Below are 19,439 nucleotides of genomic sequence, written 5' to 3'. Positions count from 1 at the left end.
TACATCATTAATGATTCACTCTGTGATTGTGAAACCACTGAATTAGTACTTATCCAGCTTGACAGAATAGCTCACTCTGTGAAGTCAAAAATGGGAGTTATTAATTAGAGCACAATATTGGATAACTCAACTAAATTGAGAAGATCTCAGAGCAAGTGGAGCAATTACAAAACAGGCCACAAGGGAATGTATGGTGATTCAATATTTTTGGTGTTTTGTTTTTTTTTTTTTTTTTATTTAGCAAGTAAATATGAAACTTAAATAAACATGAATATGATCAGCACTTGTGAGGGAGTGTGTATGAACAAAATGTGTTCCTATAAAATGCCATGCTCAATACTTTTATGTGGAATGACTATGTGTAATGCATAGACTGGCAACCCACGCTGTCTACTTTACCATATGATACAGTTGGTTTAATGATGCGTAATGGTGGAGTTGCTCTGTAGGAAAGTTTTAATTACACTGTATTATATGTGATTTCCTATTATGTGAGTTCAGCTTCAGGACATAGAGTTTACAGTAATTTTTCCAAAGCAAAGCTGATGTTGCAGAGGCTGTTTATCTTTAAAAGAAGTTGTACATCAATCCCAGGAGCCTTTCTAACTGGAGAGAACAGGGCAAGCAGGTACTGTGTCAAACTTCATTATACAGAACCTTGTCCAGTAGGTTTTGCTAGTGAGCTCTTCACCTTGGCAGAGTTCATTGAGGGCAAGACAAAATCCTGTATGTGAGTGTGATAGACTGGACTCACCTTCTGCATTCCTGCTGCTTCTGAGCAAACTCCTAAATTCATCTTGCTGGACTCCTTTGTGTCACAGAAAATACTTCTTTTCAAAGGGAAATGCTATATACCATTTCACTGATTTCCCCCCCCGCCCCTGCCCCTTCCCCTGTTACACTGGTGAGTGGGAGACAATCTTTTGGGCCATGTAGACATTATACCTTCCAATGACAGGAAATGATGATGTCACACAGTCCTAGATGCAGGTATTACAGCCATATGTCCAGCACTGCCTGTGGGTGCACTCACAGCTCCCTGCCTGCTGCTGGGCTGGAGATGTGTGTGAGCAAGAGGCTGCTGCTCGATTTTCTGCTGTAACTCAAAGTAGCCTGCTCTTTTCCACAGGCACTCAGACCTGTGCAAGAAATGGGCTGTAGTCCAGGAGAACTGTTCAGACAGAAACATTCTGCTCTCAGTTGCTATGTATCCTAGAGGGCTCTCAATTCCTGCTCTGTCATGGATACAACTGCTGTGGAACAGGCACTGGGAAATGTGGTGGCCTCAAGGCTGAGCATCTCCATTCACAGAGTATGTGCTCAAGATGGGGATGTGCTTTCTCCAGAATCCCCCAGGAATACTGGCAGTCCTTTTTTTTCTGGGGAAAAAAAGGTATTCCTTTGTTTCTGACAGAACCATGAAGGTCCTCTCAGGGAAGGAACAGGATCACCAAGATACCCAGTGCTTAATGCTTTTAGTGCAAGGCACATCTCCACTGATCGTCACCTTTCCTTTCACGTACTTTTGTGTTAAACTATTAAATAAAAAAGAAACCTCAAAAAATCTGTACAGTTTGAACACAGTGATAATTAAGCATTAGTCACATTTGATATGCTTTACCTTTTTTAACTAAGCTTCATGGGAGGAGGTTTCTCCTTTAACAGACAAAAATTATTTTTATATCAAGGAAAGGTACTAGAATGCTCAAGTGTTCATTTTGGAAGGGCTGATATCCAGTACATTGGTATTAATACTCAAATACTGGCAAAAGGATATACAATTTGGATATTACCTTGATTTCCTTAAGTAGGGGCAGAGGTGAATATTAGTTTCTTCTACGAAATCAGTCCTGGTTTTGCTTGCAAAGTTGTTTGTTTGGTTTTTTTTAATCAGAAAAATTTCCTTTTTTTTTTCCTATAGTGTTAATACAATCCATGTTTTTATAAGGACTGTGGCAGGCAATGCATTCATTTGCAGCTTCCCCTTGTACTTAGAAATTAATTTCTGTGTTGCTGCATGCTGCGATATAGCTGTGCTTGACAAAATACCTGCCGTGAGGTACATGGCTGTGCCAGGCCTCTGCACTGGCTCTACTGAGTGTCCTTCCTATCTGCCTGAATAAAAAATGTGGAAGTTTCAAGTGATCATGATGTATTCCAACCCACAATAAACCTTATTATAAGGTATATCTATTCTGCTATTACTGTTCTAATTTCTTGTGCAGCCTGTTTTGCCTAACAGACCAGCCCAGGCAAATAAGAACGTATAACATCCAAGTATATTTGTTAAAGCAGTAAGGAGTTTGTGTTCAAACCCTTAAAACAGGGACAGTAGTTGGTGAAATATTTAGTAGTGGGTGAGATTATATGCTTCAGCCTTAATGCCTGATGCATTGCATCTGTGGGTGTTTTGAGATGCTGTTGCTTACCATAGGAAAGGAAGCTGGGATCAAAACTATTCTGTTTGTGCTCTGTCTCAAAGCAAATGAGCAAGTGGTTTTATGGGGCAAAAAGATAGAATGCTCTGGCTTTGTGGGATTTACCAAATTCTTAATAAACTTGAGGAAGAGAGGAGACACTGGCATTGCAGTTAGTTTGTGGTTTTAAATAAGCACATAAACTTCTGACAAGCTGTAGTTGCTCTAAGCAGGATTTCTGGCATGAAACATTTCTCCCCTCCAGCTGGAAACCAAAACAAAACTCAGTTGTTAATGAGGCAACGTTAATGTATTCATCTTTGCAGCTTTTTGGAATTAACAAATCAACATGAAGCCCCTTAAAAGTGTAAAGTAATCTGCAGGACAGTAAAATCGAGCATCGTCATAGCTGGTGCATTGCAGCTCTGCCTTTAGGAGATGCAGCTTATTTAACCAAGACATAATGCTACTTTGCATTTTGAAGAATCCATAGCAAAACAACGTGTAATTCAGGCTCTCAGCTTGTACTGAAGTGATTTTTTTCTTTTCTTTTTTTCCGTCGCGGCAGCGTGGCAGTCTCCCATGACAGGCACTGGTAGTTCTTGTCCTAATGATGTCATCGCTCAGTCTCCCCGCCACCACCAGGGGAGACGTTCGGGCTCTCGTTATTCACTGGCAACTGCCTTTGCTTGCATTTTCTGCTGAAGACAGGCTGCATTTACTCATCTGCTGTGTATTGGCTTTGTTTGATTTGCCGGGGTTTTAGATATATTATGTGCCTATGAACGTGCTTCTGATTATATAGAGAAAATGAAGACTGCTGTAACTGACAGGGGAACTGAACAGTTTGTTCACCAAGCATGTAACATGCTTGATTTTGGTAGTTTTTCTTTTTTTCTTTTTTTCTTTTTTTCTGTATTTTAATTGGGTGATCTCATTGTCTGTGTGGAAGAGAAGTTATAAAGACATGCTCAAGTCTTCATGCCTAATGAAAAACATGGCCTCAGTTGCTCATGGAAAAAAATGCATTTATCTCTGACATAGAATTATTGAACTAGAGCCATTTGTAAAGGCATGAGAGGGAAATAGATGCAGAAACGCTAGACTAAATGGGGCTAGATTAACTTTTAATTAAACAGAACTTTTTAAAATATATTTTAAATGGAAAAAAAAAAATCTCTGAAGAGATAAAACCAAGCAAAATCTTTGTGTTGCAGTCAAGTGGGTGAAACATCACTAGGTGTGTCTATGTGTCTGAATCAAATACACTAACAGTTGCACACTGATGGGAATAACAAACTTTGCCGGTCATGGTAACAGCTGTAATGGAATATATTTGTGTGGTGTGCACAACTCTATGCTAAACAAACATGATTAAAGCAGGGAAGGACACAGTTAAGTTTCCCCAAGTAATCTTAGCTTAGCCTTGGGCAAGCAGCATTAATATTTTTCCCCCCAAGGATTCCATATCTTCTGTAATGGTCATGCTGGGGATTTAAGAGGTGGTTTTTGTGTGCAACACAAATCAAAAGTGTCAGTGTACTCTGAGTGATTTCACAGTGAGAGGGCAAAAATGGACGACTCTTAAGTGCATATGCAGAGTCCTAAGAAATGCAAGTGTGAAGCACAGTTTTCTTCTCTCATTTGTGACCTGGCCTAGATCTGTGTATATCTGCCACACTTGGTGGGGGGGAAATGCATTCCCTGTTTCTTCACTGGCATCACCTCCCCCCATCCAAGGAATTCCATATCTGAACCATTTTGCCTTCAGGTTCATGACTGAATGTAGTGAGCAGTTTGGTCTATAGGTACAATAAACATGAAAGTCTACAAAATAATGGATGTGCTTTTTGCTAAGTAAACGGCAACATGAACCACTGCAAGTTGAGTTGGCACATTGCAGGTAAAGCAGTAAAAAAAAAATCATTGTCAAATTCAGATCAGGTTTCAGAGACTTTGGGTTTTGGGTTGTTATAGAAGGTGGGTGGAGAAGAAAGCATTTTTAAAAAGAAAAGTTAATGTTGGTGCCTATCTGTCTTTTAGGTACATACATCCTGACAACTGCCCTGCTGCCCCTCCTGGGAAAAGAAGCTGATGCCAGAGTGGTGAGTCTGTAATACTGTTTAAACGGGGTGTTTTACAGTGCTTACCTTCTGGTTTGTGACAGCAGTTCTTTGTACTAGGAATGCAGAATTAGTTATAATGCTGTAAGCATCTCAGAATCCTCTTGGATTTTGCTAACAACCACCTCCTTCTCCAAGGCGAAGCTCCTGCTTGCTGCTCTCAACCCTTCATTGGAAAACAGAGTAAAACACTTCATTTGGAAACTTACCCTTTTACTTTCCTTAAGGCAAGTTACCTCTTGCAGCAGGGTGCAAAATACCTACAACAGGAGTATAGGCTTAAAATAACTTTACAGATCTTGGTGTAAAATAAGACAGCAAGTGCATTTTTTAAAATTATATTTCCCAAGTGTTGTATGGCCTCTTGTTTTCTAGTTAGTTTCTGTAAATGCTAAAGAAACAAAATACAAATAGTGCTGTTCTGCTACTTTCTTTCTCCCCATTACTTTTCAAAAGGAAGAAGCACAGAATCCTCCAAATGAATCAACACCACTTTGAATGAAAATCACTTCCTAAAAAAAATTGTATTTCTTCCACCTCATCTTCAGGTATGCTCCACACATGAGCACAAGCATAGTGCAAAGAGTATGCAGAAGAATCCTGCTCCCTACGGACTTTCAAATATGGCCTGAAGACCTCATTTCATGCATGAATGCAATTGTGGGGAGTTCCTGGTTTTGCTTTTCATTCATTTGCTTTTCATTCATTTCATTACAGATAACTGTCTCTTCTGGGGGCATGCTAGTTCAAAAATTAAACATATCTGACTTGCAGTCGGAAAATGGGACATTTGATGGAACTATGGTGTATGCACAGAACAAGGTACAGTCCATGGTATTGAAAGCAAAGCCCAGCACTTGTTTGCTAAGCAGCTCAGACCATCAGCTTTGCAAAAAGCCTGTTGCTTTCCCATTGCATCCAACCCATATAGAGGCACATGGGCAATAATCTTCAGAAGTGTGCTGGCATACCCTTGTGAGTGCATACATCTTGCATGAAGAGCATGGCTGAATTTTCATTTGATGTGATAGAAGTCTCAAGGGGGAAAACTGTCTTTAGCTGATGAACCCTGTCTGCCTGCTTAGTTCTTGCCTACAGTCTGCAGCAAGTAGATGTGGTCAATAAAAAGCAGTGCTACTGCTTTATAAATAAGCTTGTGGCCAGGATATGGATGGCAATGACTGTGGTGGTCTCTGATGAAATTAACCAGTAAATCTAGTCAGGATGAGCAAGGATGTATTTCTGCTATACATAAATGCTCTGGTGTTTACAGCACATTTGATGTAGTTTATTTCCCTGGGAACCACTTAGGTGAACAGGCTGTTGAACTCAATGCTAGTCTGGCTCTTGTTGCTCTATCCTAGAGACAGCAAGTTGTCTTGACGGAACACTGGGCAAAAGCTCACAGGAACATCCATTTCTCCGTAATGCACCCCGGCTGGGCAGACACTCCAGGTAACATCTGCTTCCCATTCTGACTATATTTTTTTTCTTTTCAGGATTAGTCTAAAAGCAAGAGACGTGAAACTTCCTGGTAGATTTTTCCAACAGGTGCAGTAATTCTTCTCTCCAAACTGGTGCTAGAGGTAGTTTTGTATCCCCATGGAAGCTCTATTCTGCACAGTGCCTGCTATCTGTGTACATCCAGAGAATAATAATGGGCAATGAATGTTTCCAGCCCTGCACAAATGCACAGCAGAGCCCTAGATCTTTAAGGTAACCTTGAAGTTACATTTGTAGTGGAACTGTTAAATGCACAGATGTTAAAGGCACTCTCTAAGTACCAACATGCAGACATTGGGAATTCATGAGGGCATGTAGGAAAATGGAGAATGCACCCCTGTGCAAGCCCTGTTCCTCTACTCTTCCTCTAAACATTTACTGCTGTCAAGAAGCAGTTTGTCCAGACAGCTCTTTGTCTGAGCTGCAGCTGTTCTTCAGTGACTGTGCCTCAGCGGGTAGGCCAGCATCAATTATCCAGTATGAATGTTGCATTCCCCAATATGTTACCACCTCCAGCGCCCAAGCTTGGGATGCAGAATAGCAGTCCCATCTCTAGGTCTTTTATAGGGATGTAGTTTCCCAAATTTGCTTTTGATGATGAAAGCATTTACCCTGTCTACTTTATGCTTGAAAATCGCCTGTTCCAACTAAATATCCTGGTATTTCTTTTTCTTTGAAATACATTTATTTTTGCACTGCCTTTGGGAATTTCAAACCTAATGAACCATAAAGTTATCCCACCCCTAAGTTAAAAAACTCTCCAACCCCCAAAAATAAACACCTGCAGGATTGTTGGACACAATGAAATGAAACCAGAGTTTAGACAGGAATTATGCAGTTGGTCTAGGTAGTGTTCACCATACAGTTTTTTAATGCAATGCTGCAACTGGTTTCCTAAAACTGATGAGAAAATAAGAGCTAAAAATCCCATTAGAATACTCATTTTTTGGAATTTCTGTTTTGCCAATGTTTGTAGTCTTTACAGTTTAGAATGGAATTGGCACAGGAACCTCTCACTGGTCCTGTTCTCAGCTCCTACTAGTTTTGTCCCTGTCATTTGGCCCAAACGAACAACTGATGGATCATGTGGCAGCTTAGCGCTGTTCTCCCGCAAGCCATCATACTCCCTGCTATTGGGAAATACTCATTTTCTTCCAAAAACTGCAAGGTGCCTTCTCTTCTTCCTACACTCAGAATGGCAATTTTAAGCTGTTCTTTTTTTTTTTTTTTTTTTTTTTTAAATCAAAGAAGCCTTGCGTGGCAGACCACCATTCCACTGTTATTCTTTCTAGCCGTGAGGTCGTCAATGCCAGACTTCTACGAGAGGATGAAGAACTCCCTGCGCACAGAGGCCCAGGGAGCTGACACTGTGGTGTGGTTGGCAGTATCAGCTGAGGCAACCAAGTTACCGAGCGGCTTGTTCTTCCAAGGTAAGGAGGCAGTGTCTTACATTGAATAGCAGTGGAGATCCCTCAGCTGCCTGAACTGTAGGATCCCTGTCTGGCCTGGAAAGGGATGAAGGCTGGACCAGGCAACTTGATCAAAGGATAAAGCATTTCTCAAAATCGTTACAAGACTAAAGGTTCAAGTGAACGTTATGTTAAGTTATGATTCTGCTTTTGTCCTCCAAAGTAGCTGATAGAGACTTCAAAGCATTTCTTTAGGGAGGGTTGGGGATTTTTTAAATCAATAGGGAATGTGAATCACAGCAGTCAAACAACATCTTTTATGATGCTAGGAAATGAGCATCCTTCTCACAGAGCACTGGGAGATGGCTTTGCTTTGACTTGTTCTTCCTACTATTCCATGCTAGCTAAAACTGCCAATTCCCCCTTTCTCTAATGCTGGGCAGAGACTTGAGCACAGTGGCATTTTTGGCACTGTGAGAATAGGGGGTGGAAAAGTGTGGTAGAGCCTTTCTTTTCTCCTAGGCAAATGACAGGCATCTTTGTAGGAGCAGCTGGAAGTGTGGATGCCTCCATGGTGAAGCAGGTCAGTCCAGAAAGAAGAAGGTCAGGGTAATTGCTTACAGAAGCTCAGTACTTCTGTTGGATGTGGCACTCAAATCCTGATTCACCAAATTTCTATATGAAGCATGCAGGAAGCTCAGACTTCCAGAGTTGGGTCGACATTGTCCCTTCTGTCCCACAGACAGGGACAGAAGGGTCGACATTGTCCCTTCTGTCACACAGGGTTGGCTGACAGAAATTTAACCAGACCTTTTTCATGTCAGCATGTGGTGCATGTGGAAACCACACATCCCATCTGGTCAGCCTTCTTTGTAGAACTAGGCTTTGCCTTTTTCTTACTCTGATCACCTTCTTCTGGTCCTGATGCTTCTGCTCAGTTGTTGTTTCTCTAGATCATAATTCCACCAGGCTCTTGCCTTTGGCCTTTTTCTATTCCCAGCTTTAGGGAACACACCTTGGCTCTTTAGCTATAGCTATTGACTTTTGAGAGCTGTTGTCCTGGCATGACTGCTCTTAAGGCTGCAAGAGAGGTCTTGTGTCTGTGTCCCATGCCTATCAAATAGTGAAGTAATTTATTTCTCTCTGCTGCTGCCCTTTGGAAGCCACAGCTTCGTATGGGCACTTTTCAGGCTTTTTCAGTAAAGGGTTTGGTGTGCAGGAGCACTTTACCACAGATGCCGTGCTTCTGGTCCTAGGCAGCCATTTTCCAACTCAGTCACAGCTTCCCTCCATTTTCTCCATTCTCTTTTATTCTGTTCCCTCTGAGACCAAACTAAAGCCAGCATTTTTTTTTCCTGAGGAAAAAAAAATAAAAGGAAGTGAGAACATGACTAGTACTACCAGAATTATCTGCATGTGCCAAAATAAATAAAAAATGTTTGACAGAGACTTGCTTTCCAAAGACTAGAAGCATCCTCTCTGCGATGCTGAACTTGGCTTTCGCACATAGTTCCCAAACTTTAGCACAGTCTACTTGAAGTGCTGTGGTTAGGTAGGAAGCAGTTCATATTCACTGGAGAAGGGAATGTTCCTCTGCATGTTTCTCTCCCCTCAGTTTTCCATGAGAAGTTATGTGGTGTGTGCAGCCAGTTACAACATTTGCTCTTAAGAGAGCAAACGTCTCTGCTCTCCTGGGAAGCCTGATGGCAGCCTGATAAGTTTGCAGTGAAATCTGCAGCCCAGGGTTGCAACAGCTTGTTCAATTCATCTCAGCTGGCTGCTTTGGAAGTTGGACTTGCTAAATAGACTAACGGTGCTTCACTAGTGCTCTGACTGTTGTTCCATAGAGACCTGATGGCATTGTCATAAGGTACCTGGGCTCTAGATACCGTGGTTTTGGATGGAAAAGTCCCTTAGAATGGGTGGTGATACAGCTATATTTACACAGAGGGAGTGAGGAGTATGAGACTTGGAAAACTAAGTAAAACATCGAACTGAGCAAATTTGGTCAGACATCTTGGATACATGTTACTTACAGCAACTGATCAATCAGCTCAAGTTTCTGGGCATTTAGAATTTAACTGTTATTTCTAAGGATGAAAGTAAGCATTTTAAAATTGAAAATAATCCTAACTACTAAGTTCCAGCTGGAGATTTGAGTAGCACTAGAAACATTAACCAGGAGGCAAGGAAACCCCGTCTCATGCTGCAAAAGTACCCTCTGCCTGCAGCAACAGTCTCCAGCTATTGCTCTTTGCCTACAGGTGTTGCACTAGTGACAGGGAACAGGTGCAAACCTACTATAAAGCCACCTTTTTCTTGCACTGTCCCTAGCTGCAAATGGGATCTTGCTCCACTGTCTGTCACATTGTGTTGAAGAAAAATAGTTCCAGAATACAAATTGAATTAGTTTAATTTCTGGTTTAGGAGGTATGCTTAACATTATTTACAGGTTCCTAGAAGGTATGTTTCCTGACTTCAAAACCGTGAGGTATGTTTGAGAAGTACAGAGTCTAGCAGAAAAATATCCTTTCTGCTAGAAGAGAAAGTTAAATGTACCCATCTGGATTTTTTTTTTTTCCTTACAGACAGGCAGCCAGTCGCTACACACTTACCCCTGGCAAGCACCCACAGTCCACTGGAGGATGAGGAGAAGCTAATGGCAGTGCTGGAAGAGTTCTCCCAGAATTTTAGATTGAGTTTGCCAGGAACTTAGTGTCATTGCTGACACAGTGTAACGATAAAGCTTCTAATTACACAGTAACACACCTGCTGTAGTACCCCTGCTGTTGAGTGGAATTAGGATGCCATAGGCCTGTTAAAAATTAATTGGGTTCAGGTGTTTTCATAATGGGGGAGAGTGGTTCCTGTGTCATTTTTTTCTGCTACCGAGTCTCTCCTATTGTGAATATGCACCTGCTGTCTCAAGATGCACTCAGGTTGTGTTCTTTGAATTGGAAGAAAAATTGGGAGGCATTAAAATAAAACCCAAGACTTTGTAAAGTTACTCAGAATAATTTAAAACATTCAGCACAGAGAAATGCAGAGGAGTGTTCTTTCAGTAGCCTTTGTGAAAGACTTAAGGAAAGAAGTGGGAAATCTTTTAAACAACATTTAACCGCTGCATTTGACGGGTTGGTGGCGTCATTCACTGCATGAGGATTGACTGGGCTCAAACCTATAACTGGGAATGCAGAAACTCTCTTGCAGTGTCTGCTTAGTTTAAATAGAGGAATTCCTCACGGCCTTCAGTTTCCATAAATCAGTGCTGGTATGCAGAAATGATCTGCTTACTCATGTTTAAGCAGCAAGAATTTAGGAACACTGCCAAACGCCTTCCACATTCCTTTATGGAGCCAGGGCTGAATATTATCCCATTTATGTCAAGATACCATGAAGTAGGAGGTCTCAACACATAACACACCCAGACAGGGCTGGATCCAGCAGGGAAATGGCTGTATGACTGTCAGCATGAAAAGAAATAACACACTAAGCTGTATATGCTTGCCATTTCTGCAAAAGATTAAAGGGAATTGCTGTATCATTATGGATGGATGAAGAGGGGGAAAGGAACACTGTGGGGCACAGGTTTTAGAGGTGAAGTCCACCTCCTGATGAGAGGGTTGTATTTTGTCTGCATCTGTTTACTTTCAGACCTAGAGGATGGGATTCATCTTACTTGATCTGTGGACATTTGAATTACTCACTGGGATTCTCACTGTAAAGTGCGTAGAGAGAAAACAGGCTTTTTCAGAGGGATTTACTGAATCTAGTTTAAGAAACATCACCTACAGTCCTACATCTTTCTACTAATGGTAAAGACATCTCAGACTAAGACACTCAGGTGGGATTCATTTTGTCTTACTTATTTCAGATTTACTGCAAAGCAGTGGTAACACATTTTCTCATGACTGTGTTTATAAGCCAACTGCCTATAGAACTCAGACAACTGGTCACACTGTTTCACACATGGCTCAGACCAGTGTGGTAGGACAAACAACTTAGACACAAATATAACACAGGTGTTCTTGAGGTCTCTGCAGTGACTGGTAGCTAAGGTCCTGCAGATGGGTGTGGGAGAGCTCCTTATATCTGCTTTACATACTTTTATTTCCCCAAAGATACCCTCCTGGCTGATGGCATTTACTAATTATTCAAAGACCTCCCATAAAGTATCAATTTAAGAAAAAACTTCTCTTTTCAGCCTATTATCAGTCTCCTTGGAAATAAAGACTTTACTGTCAGAGAGGCCCTGAAATAAGCTTTCCCATGATAAGCAGTGCTGAAACAAGTGAGGCTGTCACAGCGCTTCCTGAAGAGGCTGGGTCAGCGTTCAAACTATTGCTTCACTTATAACTTCATTTGTAAACTTACAGTGAAAGAAAACAACAGCAAGGCTTGTACAGAGGTTTATTTACTACAAGTGTGGTATTAACATTTTCTGTAGTTCCAGCTGTTAAATACAGTTACCCAAAACAAGAGTATAGCTGGAAGCATATATAATAACTACATTTCTTAATCCAGTAGCTGCAAGGCTAATAAAAACATTTGCATTATCAAGTAGTTAAGTGGCTTCTCAGCTCTGCAGTACAGAAGAAGTTTAATGACTGGTATTTAAATAGTTCATAAAAATAAAAAAAATGTGCTATATATATCTATATATATATATAACACATTTTAGTCCACATTCTGCACTGATGTATTTGAATGGCCTGTGTTTTTCATTTTAGTCACAGCTTAAAAATGAAGCCAGAGCTCAGAAAACTGCTTTAATCAAAGTTGGTCACAGTGTAAAAGAGCAACATGCTATGGTTTAAGAGCGCTTGTGATTTAAAAAGAACTAGAACACAGGAACAGCAATTAGAAACAAAATCCAGAGTCTCACACACTTTGGTATAATGGTCCTGATGATGCTTTATTTCAGCCTGATTCCACAAGAGCAAACGCAGCATGTGGCTTGTAAGCCAGCGAGAGGCTTTGTGTTAATGCAATTCAGAATGACTTGTACCTTCATGAAAGTAAATACATTTAGTGCCACTTATAAAGCTTTATGGGCAAAAGAAAAATGGCATCCAGTGACAGAGAAAGAGAAGGTGTCACAAATCCTTGCTAAGCAGTGCATGCTGGGGACTTCTGCACACACTTGGTTTATAGGAGCAGAACAAGCACAGCAGCTGCTCTTGCTGCCCTTCCCTGTCCACACTCAACCTAACACTTCTTGTGGCAGCTTTGAGGCTTATATGATTCTGACCTCGATTGTTAATTATTCCCCTTCTGAAGGCTTTCACATTTTTCATCATTTGCTGAAGTCATGTATTTGGGAAGTTTTTGCTCTCCTGGATTTTGCACAGAGAAATGTATCACCACAGACGACATGTGGAGCCAGTCATTTCCCCATGTGTTGATGGAAGGGTACTGCCCATGGATAGTGGGACTGACTGCAGTGATGTGGGGCAACTGCAACTTCTGGTTTTTGTCTTGGATGAAAATTTTAGGAGGTCAGTTTATCGGGCAATTTTGTCAACTGCATTTCCTCTTAAGTTACATTTCTGGGATGATGTTTATTCATTGTTTAAAAAAAACCCAAACAAAACCAACCTGTGATTGATTAAAGGTATAAACAAATGTTTGTTGTTTGCCTTTGAATAGCAGGGCATTTCCACATATACCTCACTATTTTGGAGTAAACTGCAAATACCAACTGTTTGCATTTGCACCAACACATGCACCAGCTTCTGTGTTCCATTCACTGGGAACAAGATGTGAGCAGGGACACCGCTTGCCAGTAAACATGACTCAGGTGGGATGTTGAACATGCACTGCCTGGGCTCAAAGAAGGGAGTTCTGCTATAGACTTCAGTGTAGCTTGACTTAAGTCAGTGCTGCAAACTTCAGCGTAAATTTATTTGGTGGGGGACAGTCCCAGCCATTTCAATTGTCAGTCCAGTCACTGATTGTATTTTTATTATGACAGAGCCTTTCTAAAAGACATGACAGTTGGAGCAGTAGTAGTTTTCATTAACCAGTGTTTAACTTGGTGAGTGGGTAGTGAATATGGAGTTATTCTAACAACCTTATGGTAATTGACTCCAGTGGAGGAGGGCAGCTATAAAGCAATTTAATCCATAAGTTCCTCTCTGTGTTGCTCTCTCACCCTCCCTGCAAAAATAAAGCACCCCATCTCATGACACGAGATCCTGCTTAGTAGAATTAATGCTGGTCAGCATCTACCCACTGTCTTTTTAAACTGGCTGTTACCACTGACTGGCAGAGCAAAGCTTCAGATCTTTCCTGGCTCAGCTCACAGTATTTTCCCTGTTTGTCTCAAGCTTACATCTCTTGCTTTGTTGGGAGAGGTTCTGGGCACACTGGGGCAGATGCATTGACTGATTACAGGAGATAATTTTGAAATGCAAATAAGACAACTTGAAAACTCCATATTCCTGCAGTCATCCAAAAAAGCACTGATCTAGACAATCAGAGAAAGAAAGCTTTGAAAAGGCACTGAGTGATTAGAAGCAAGTGCAACAAAAACACTTCTGGGACTAAATGTGACCAAATCCAAGAACTGCAATTTGTGAAGTAGGTCAGTATTTATGTTCTAGAGGGAGCCATCAGATAAACTTGAGGAAAAATGATGTATTCCTGTGAAGGAAGTTTGTTTTCTCTCAAAACAAAAGCTAATGCTCAGTTTTACAAAGATAAATAGTGTCAGCCTGGCCAAAAGTCTTCAGCAGGACAGGTTTCTACCCTGCTGCCATGAGAAACAACTCAAACCTTTGCTGTACCAGCAGTGCCAGTGCTATTTCACAGGTAAAAATATTGTCCAAACAGAGGAAGAGCAGTAAAACCTGCACTGATTCAAACTTCAGGGAGAGAGGCCCCAGGAAGTGCCATTTTCCTTGATGGTTACAAATCTTGAGCATCTTCCCTTTCCATTTCAGAATCCACAGGGAGCCTTGAAGTGATGCATAAACTGTGCAATTCCTCCACTGCCCAAACACCCTGCTTCCCTTGGGCTGCTCACCCCCTGCCAGGTGCTTGGGGGGAGAATTCATCATGGGAAAGGACACATCAGTAGAACAGTTGCCAGTTTTATGACTATTCACAGAAGAGGCAGGTGAATGAGTCCAATCAAAACTCAAAAAAACAAATTCCCTATTACACACATAGCCAGAAGCTGATAGAAATTAATTTAGTGGGGTTAAGATATCACAATTTATTCAGCTGTGTAGGAGACATTTACACAATGGAACAGAACTGGAAAGTGTTACAATAAAATCAGTGGAAAAGATGGTCAAATTACTGAGCATCACTCCTACAAAACAGTGACCTGAACAAAAGCCAGTAAGACTTTTTTTTCATATAAAATCTCTCTGAAAGACAACGAAGCCCACAAGATATTGGTCAGTATGGTGAACTTAAGTTTCCAAGAAGAGTCAAAAGCAATGCTTGGCCCTTGGAAAACTAAACCACACCTAAAACTAGTGCTAGTGACAAGGATGTAGCAAGTAAGTTTGTGCACTTATTTATTTGTGAAAATTTCTTAATTACTTGGCCGTGGCAACCCCACAGAATTTTCTTGAGATGGGACAAAATAGGGGTGACAGCAGTGGGTCTTTCACATCTGAAAGAAGCCCTGATCTGAAATGTAAGTACCAAGGTGATAAACTCTTTGATAAATGCAGGTTATTTGATGTTTAGGAACTGGAGAGAGGCAAAACTATAATTGTAAGGCCCATCACCTCTTCTGCACCATCTCAGTAGTGATGTGTCTCTTCCTCACCATTTTAATGTTGAAGTGCTTACACATTTAATGCAGTTCTCACAACACTGCTTGAGGGAGATACTATTTGGCTATTAAACCAAAGAACAAGAAATTGAAGTCAGATCTTCATTGACTCAATCTACTAGAAGAACTCTATGTTCTTTGTGGCTTCTGGATCCTGACCAGGGCTGCTAGTCAGCTTACAGTGTTGGGATGGGGGATGGTTTGGCTTTGTACAGTTCTGATGAATATTCATTTCTATACTACTGGCTTTTTTTTTTCTTTGTATGCTGATAACATTTCTCTCCTGGTATCTGTTCTTTGCAAAGACTTTGCAAGGAGACTGCACTCTTTTGTTTTCATTTGGGTTTGAGTTTAATGTCCCCACTTGGCAGCAATTTCTATTGAACTCAATCTCTTTCTGTTCTGAGGAGTACAATGTGTCCTTGCAGCAAACAAAATTTCAGAGATGGCCAAAGACAGGTCAAAAGGGAAAAATCCCCAAACTGGGAAAATGCAATGAAAAGTCACATATGACCACACAAAGTTAATCCAAAGAAGGGCAATGAAGATGGTGAAGGGTCTGGAGGGGAAGCCATATGAGGAGCAGCTGAGGTCACTTGTTCTGTTCAGCCTGGAGAATAGGAGACTGAGGGGAGACCTCATTGCAGTCCACAACTTCCTCATGAGGGGAAGAGGAGGGGCAGACACTGATCACTTCTCTGTGGTGACCGGTGACAGGACCCACAGAAATGACCTGAAATTGTGTCAGGGGAGGTTTAGGTTGGCTGTTAGAAAAAGGTTCTTCACCCAGAGGGGGGTTGGGCACTGGAACAGACTCCCCAGGGAAGTGGTCACAGCACCAAGCCTGACAGAGTTCAAGAAGCGTTTGGACGATACTCTCAGGCACATGGTGTGACTCTTGGGGATGGTCCTGTGCAAGGCTAAGGGTTGGACTCCATGATCCTTGTGGGTCCCTTCCAACTCAGCATATTCTGTGATTCTGTGATCTCAACTTCCAGAACTTCAGGTTATTGTCAAACTAAGGACCACTTTTTTAATTCCGAAGAGCAAAGAGTTCCTGCCAAAATTCACAGGATGCAGTTTTGAAGAGAAAAATCTGTCTTCCTCAATATTACACAAGAGGTCTCCACTGATGGGACAATGCATCCTGCAAAAAGGATCAAGTTTGTTGTTACTGTTACACACAATTGTCACACATAGAAACAAAGTCTTCTAAGTCCTAACTGAAAACATGCCAGGTGCTCCATGTGGTCTTCTGGAAAGGACATGGCCTGTAAAACCACACATAGGCCAAATAGGCCTATTTCCTCTGTGCTACAGAACAGAATTTTGGTCATTGTTACCCAAATCCTGTTAAGACCAGCGAGGACAGACATAGGTAATATTTGCTAATTTGTTAGTAACTAATTTGTTAGCAGTTTAGATTTAAAAAAAGATACTTAATACTTTTTTTTCCCTAAGCCATAGAGTAGACAGAAATGTTAAATGGACTTTGAATCACAGAATGACTGAGATGGGAAAGAACCTGCAGAAGTCATCTGGTCCTTCTCAAGCAGGGTCACCTAGAGCTAGTTGCCCAGGATCATGCCCAGTTGGCTTTTGAATATCTCCAAGGATGGGGAACCCACAGACAACCTCCCTGGCCAGCCTTTGTCAGTGCTTGGTCCTCCTCACAGTAAAGCATTTTCTGATGTTCAGAGGGAACCTCCTGTGTTTCAGTTTGTACACATTGCCTCTGTCCTGTCACTGGGCACCAGTGAAAAGAGCCTGGCTCCATCCTCTTTGCACCCTGCCTTCAGGTATTTATACACATTGATGAGATCCCTCTGAGCCTTCTGTTCTCCAGGCTGAACAGAGATGCTCTATCTCTCCCAGAGATGCTCCAGTACCTTCATCATCTTAGTGGCCCTTTATGAGACTCTGTCCAGTAGTTTCATCTCTCTCTTTTACTGGGGAGCACAGAACTGGACACAGATGGAAAAAAAAGTTGCATATTCCTTTCCAACAATGATTTCCTCAGCAGGCATAAAGCAAACTTTTTTCCCTCTACACTTGTTTTGCATCATCTTTTTTGCACAACCAGCCATCTCCCTTCTTTTCAGCAACCAACCCCACTCAGAGGGAACACATCCATTCTATTCCCAGAACTGGAGATACTCATGCCACGGTCTCACGGAAAGTGCAGTTATCATTACTGATGTGCTAAGAGTCAACATGCTGACATTCAGGTGATGGCCTCAAGTTCAGGAGGACAAAGTATGGAGGTCACCTGGGCTTCATTGTAAAAAGCAGCTATAGACAAGGGTGCCAATAGCTGAGCACGTGAGTGTCACTACTCAGGATTATTCTCTATTAGACTGGCTGACTTTTACTCTTTTGCACCACCCTGTTTCAATCACATCTAATCATGATGTTAGTCTTCTTGTAGATGGGAGGACCATCAATGCTATCATTACAAGCAGTTGCAAGCATTCTTTTCCCTTCATACAAATATTTTTAGCTTAAAAAGACTGAAGTTTGGGGCTCAGGTTGTCCCACCTGGATCAAACCACCTGCTCAAGCACTCTGTATGTGACCAGTGTAAAGCACTACGGACACAGTTCATTTGTAAAGCCAAGAATAGCAGGGAGATGCTCTAAAGAACACTGCTTCCTCCCCCAAGGAAACACCAGCTAAGTGAGAAATGAAAATCACTTTTTCTGATGTGAAGAGCAAAGGGAGGCCAGCATTGTCATAGCAGGAGGTATCACTAAAAGCTGCTGCCCTTCAGGAACCCTGGAGAAAGGACACTTGGCTTCATTTGAGTGTGTGTGGATGCGTGTATGCATGTGGTGCTGCAGTTTACACCTGTATCAAAAGACACCCTCTTTCCAATCCTCTGATAATACAATTCATAAAAATAGCTCAGGTGTGATATTCAGCAAGTAAAATGGAAAAAGGGATCCCTTTTTGGGTGGATCTAGTAGACAGAAGAAAGTAACAGAAGAGGAAGGCAGGTGTTTTAACTCTCCCAGTGTCATATCCTCCTTACTTCATTTGGAAGGAAAAAGAATTACTGAATTAGAGACATCTATTTTCGCTTCCTATCTCTACATTATAGCTTTTAAGGTCATAGCAAAGGGACAAACTTCCCTTCCCCCCTCAGCTTCACTTTCAGCTTATATAGTTTTCTAAACCCAGATGAGTTTGTCCTGCAACTGCAAGATAAGGAGATATTCAGCTTAAATTCAGATAACCCTGCAGGTAATTCAGTCAGAAAGAAGAGCCAGGAAAATTTTGCAAAATGGATTTATATACCCAACATCTACTCAACAAGCAACACTGAAACCATGACTCCTTGGAAGACAATGGGGGAGTGGCCAAGAGTTTACTGCAGAACAGTCCAAACACATATTTAGTCTCCTTCGGAGTCAGTTCCTCACCTTTGTTTGAACATTATGTATTCAGGACTAGGTGCTGGCCCAGGAGCAGATGCTCAGCTTGCTGACTCCACCACTCCATCAGCGGAAGCACAATTCATGCTGGAGTACCAGATTTGTTGCAAATGCTGTCTCCTCAGAAACAGAGCACTAAACTGTCATTTAAATCCACTTTGGTGTGCCCATGTTTCCGTCACCATGAGATACACTCCCTGCACAGCAAAGCAAGTCAGGTCTTTGGCCAGAAGGCCCTGAGTCCGAGGTAACACAGAACATCAAAGTGCAGCAAAGTTTTGTACATCTTCTCAAGCTGGAATGAAATATTGGCAGGCAACTTGCTCATCTTGCATAGCTTCAACAGAACACTTCAGTCATCAGAAAACTTGCACAAGTTGTAATGAAAAGCCTTCCAAGAGGAAACAAGCTTCTAGTTTCCAGGAGAGAAAGTGGGAGGACTTAGAAAACAATTAACACTCAAGCTGGAAAAATAATATTTTTAGTGCTGTGTGAGTTATGTTTGAAAATATGCTTTAAAATATGCTGCCTAGAGGGGAACCATCAACAGGCTGTATGACCAGGGAAGCCAAGGTGGCATTATTTCAGAGAACGTGACTGCAAAATGCTTCATCACAGTTTATAGGATGTTTAAAAAGAGAATTTTCCTTGAAAATACATAGCAGTCCTGTGATGCACACATGAAAGTCCACTCACTCTTTACTGCAGCAGCTCACTGGACCAGAATTAATGCCATGGATTGTGTTAACCTTTTTTTTGAA

General features: G+C 41.5%; 2 protein-coding genes across 4 annotated transcripts in view; one reads left to right on the top strand and one right to left on the bottom strand.

The window, feature by feature from the left end:
• The window catches only part of DHRS12 (dehydrogenase/reductase 12), a 38,149-nt gene that overhangs the window by 18,347 nt on the left and 363 nt on the right, over positions 1–19,439 (top strand). Inside the window, exons 6-10 of one of the 2 annotated variants that reach the window (XM_018071153.2) lie at positions 4,461–4,522; positions 5,258–5,362; positions 5,905–5,995; positions 7,336–7,473; positions 10,041–13,174. In XM_018071153.2, the coding sequence (XP_017926642.2) occupies positions 4,461–4,522; positions 5,258–5,362; positions 5,905–5,995; positions 7,336–7,473; positions 10,041–10,168 (524 nt within the window). In that variant the 3' untranslated portion in view covers positions 10,169–13,174. Of the gene's footprint in view, positions 1–4,460; positions 4,523–5,257; positions 5,363–5,904; positions 5,996–7,335; positions 7,474–10,040; positions 13,175–19,439 lie in introns of those variants that run through there. The other variant, XM_029961004.1, reaches the window with a different exon arrangement.
• The window catches only part of WDFY2 (WD repeat and FYVE domain containing 2), a 73,634-nt gene continuing 62,428 nt past the window's right edge, over positions 8,234–19,439 (bottom strand). The window contains exon 13 of one of the 2 annotated variants that reach the window (XR_001920487.2): positions 8,234–8,807. The gene's annotated coding sequence lies outside the window, so the exon portion shown is untranslated. Of the gene's footprint in view, positions 8,808–18,665; positions 19,091–19,439 lie in introns of those variants that run through there. The other variant, XR_001920488.2, reaches the window with a different exon arrangement.

This window comes from Manacus vitellinus, unplaced genomic scaffold (assembly GCF_001715985.3).
Source record: "Manacus vitellinus isolate BGI_N305 unplaced genomic scaffold, ASM171598v3 scaffold_2_pilon, whole genome shotgun sequence".
Lineage (NCBI taxonomy): Eukaryota > Metazoa > Chordata > Aves > Passeriformes > Pipridae > Manacus > Manacus vitellinus.
Note: the sequence above shows the minus strand (reverse complement) of the source record. Positions and strands in the feature narration are given on the sequence as shown.